Source organism: Eimeria mitis, genomic scaffold (genome assembly GCF_000499745.2).
Source record: "Eimeria mitis Houghton genomic scaffold, Emh_scaff2360, whole genome shotgun sequence".
In the NCBI taxonomy this organism is placed as follows: domain Eukaryota; phylum Apicomplexa; class Conoidasida; order Eucoccidiorida; family Eimeriidae; genus Eimeria; species Eimeria mitis.
Genome location: NW_013570697.1, coordinates 906 through 3764, shown reverse-complemented (window position 1 = coordinate 3764; position 2859 = coordinate 906). Strand labels below are relative to the sequence as shown.

The 2859-nt window shown below is 47.1% G+C and overlaps 1 protein-coding gene across 1 annotated transcript; it reads left to right on the top strand.

The window, feature by feature from the left end:
• Positions 1-241: 241 nt before the first annotated feature.
• EMH_0052610 (uncharacterized protein) lies at positions 242-1847 on the top strand (the record flags this gene model as incomplete). Its single annotated transcript, XM_013496895.1, has 2 exons — positions 242-636; positions 1694-1847. The coding sequence occupies 2 exons, from the start codon at positions 242-244 to the stop codon at positions 1845-1847; spliced, it is 549 nt and encodes a 182-aa protein (XP_013352349.1).
• Positions 1848-2859: the final 1012 nt, after the last annotated feature.

Below are 2859 nucleotides of genomic sequence, written 5' to 3'. Positions count from 1 at the left end.
GTGGGGGCCCCCATGGGGGGCCCCCCTTCTGCTGCTCTTCAGAGCAGCAGGGAGGGGCCCCCCTTCATCTTGCGGTGAAGGCCTCAGCTCTGCTGCTGAGTGCTGCAGCAGCAACAGCAACAGCAGCAGCAGCAGCAGCAGCAGCAGCAGCAACACAAACACAGCAGCAGCAACAATATATATGTGAAACAAATACAACAGAAGCAAGTAACTCCAACAAGCAGCAGCAGCAGCAGCAGAGATGCCAGCAGCAGCAGCAGCAGAAATACCAGCAGCAACAGAAACAACAGCAGTACCAGCAGCAACAGAAGCACCAACCCCAGCAGCAGCAGCAGCAGCAACCCCAGCAACAGCAGCAACCCCAGCAGCAGCAGCAGGAGCAGCAGCAGCAGCAGCAGCAGCAGCAGCAGCAGCATTTACAGCGTATTTGCAGTTTGAGCCGGCATGGCATCTTCCCCTCATAAAGCGAGAGCAAGGAGCAGCCTTAAAGTCAGGCCTGCAGCAGCAACAGCAGCAGCAGCAGCAGCAGCAGCAGCAGCACACGCACACAAACAGCAGCAGCAAACACACAAGCAGCAGCAGCAGCAGCAGCAGCAGCAGCAGCAACAACAAGAAAAGCAACAGCAAACAGCTTATGTTTAACTTCTACTGGCCTGTTGGTCTTGCTGCTTCTGCTGCTGCTGCTGCTGCAGTTTGTTTTTGCTGCTGCTGCTGCTGTTGCTGCTGCTTCCATTGCTGCTGCTGCTGCTGTTTACGAGAAAACTACTAAGTGCTGTTGCTGCTACTACTAGTGCTGCTGCATCTGTTGCTGTTGCTGCTGCTGCTGCTGCTGCTGCTGCTGCTGCTGCTGCTGCTGCAATATCCTCTGCTTCATATCTTGTTGTGTATCTGCTTGTGCCTCTGCTGCATCTGCTGCTGCTGCTGCTGCCTCTGCTGCTGCTGCTGCTGCTGCTGCTGCTGCTGCTGCTGCTGCTGCTGCTGCTGCTCACTTTTGTCCTCTCTCTCCACACCCATCGTTTGTCTGTAGCAAGACCGCGACAAGACAGCCCCTACCCAGCAATAAAATAATAAATTAAAAAACAAAACAAAACAAAAAAAAACAAAAAAAAATATATATGTAGGTGAGGGTTATAGAATACAGAAATATATATATTTATATATATATGTAAATATATATATAAATATATATATATATTTATATATATATATATATATATATATATATATATATATATATATATATATATATATNTATATATATATAGATATATATATATATATAAATATATATATAAAGATATATATATAAAGAGAGATATATATATATAGATATGTATATATATAATATAAAAAAAAAAATAAATAAAAATAAAATATATACATGTATATGTATATGTATATATGTCTAGGTGTATAACTAGCGCTAGCCACTAGCAGCCGAGCAAACCCTAAACCCTAAACCCTAAACCCTAAACCCTAAACTATTGGTAGTTGTATAGAAACAACCCTCGCAACCCCCAAACCCTAAACCCTAAACCCTAAACCCTAAACCCTAAACCCTAAACCCTAAACCCTAGACCTCCCCCTCCCCCCAAACCCCCAAACCCTCATTCTACTTACCGGGAGGCCCCAAGACCCCAGCGGTATGTTGTAAGCAACAAACACCGCCGAGGGTTTAGGGTTTAGGGTTTAGGGTTTACCTGATCAATTCTTGTCTTGCTGCTGGAACCCACGCAGGTACTGCCTACCCCACCCTCCTGCAGCAGCAACCGCAGCAGCAGCAGCAGCAACAGCAGCAGCAGCAGCAGCAGCAGCAGCAGCAGCAGCAGCAAGACTCATTGCTATAAGAAAGAGTATAAAAAGCCAGACGCATGCAAACAGAAGCAAAAGGGTTTAAGCAGCAGCAGCAGCAAGCCCACAGCTCCTAAACCCTAAACCCTAAACCCTAAACCCTCGAGCTCTGAGGCCGCTGCAGCAGCAGCAGCAGCAGCAGCTGCTGCTGCATTCCCCCCCCAAAGAAAAACAAAACTAGGGTTTTTGATGGTTTAGGGTTTACTTAGCTGCTGCTGCTCTGCAGCAGCAATAAGGGGCTGTATAAAGAGCAGCAGCAACTCCTTTATAAACAGCAACACAAGCAGCAACAGCAACAGCAGCAGCAGCAGCAGCAGCAGCAGCAGCAGCAGCAGCAGCAGCAGCAGCAAAAGCTCACTGAAGGGGTATACTCCACTTCTGCTGTATTTCCAGCCGGCGCCGTATTAGGGGGCAGCAAAGACCCCATTTTTGTATGAAAGAAAAACAACTAGCAGCAGCAGCAGCAGCAGCAGCAGCTGCTGCTGCTGCTGCTGCTGCTGCTGCTGCGGCTGCTGCTGCTGCTGCTGTTGCTGCTCCCAAGGGTCTGCTGCTGCTGCTGCTGCCACTGCTGCTGCTGATGCTGCTCCACACTGCTGCAAAGGCCTCGCGTCGGCAGCAGCAGCAGCAGCAACAACTGCAGCAGCTTTTTATGTTTTTGTTTTCACAATTATATAAATATTAATAAATTTTATTAAATTTAAGCAGCAACTTATATACAATGCACGCAGCAGCAGCAGCAGCAGCAGCAGCAGCAGCAGCAGCAGCAGCAGCAGCAGCAGCAGCAAGCCGCCGGCTACCCCCCACCGCTCAGCCTCTCCTTTCTTATATATATTATCCTTCTGCTGCTCTTTCTTTATAAACCCTAAAAAACAACAAAAATATTTTTTATATTTAATAAAAATAAATAAAAATAAAACATTATACACAAACAAAGCAGAATTTAACACAAAACACACAAAATACACCCCGCAGCTGCCTATACACCCCAGCAACCAAGCAAGCCCCCCC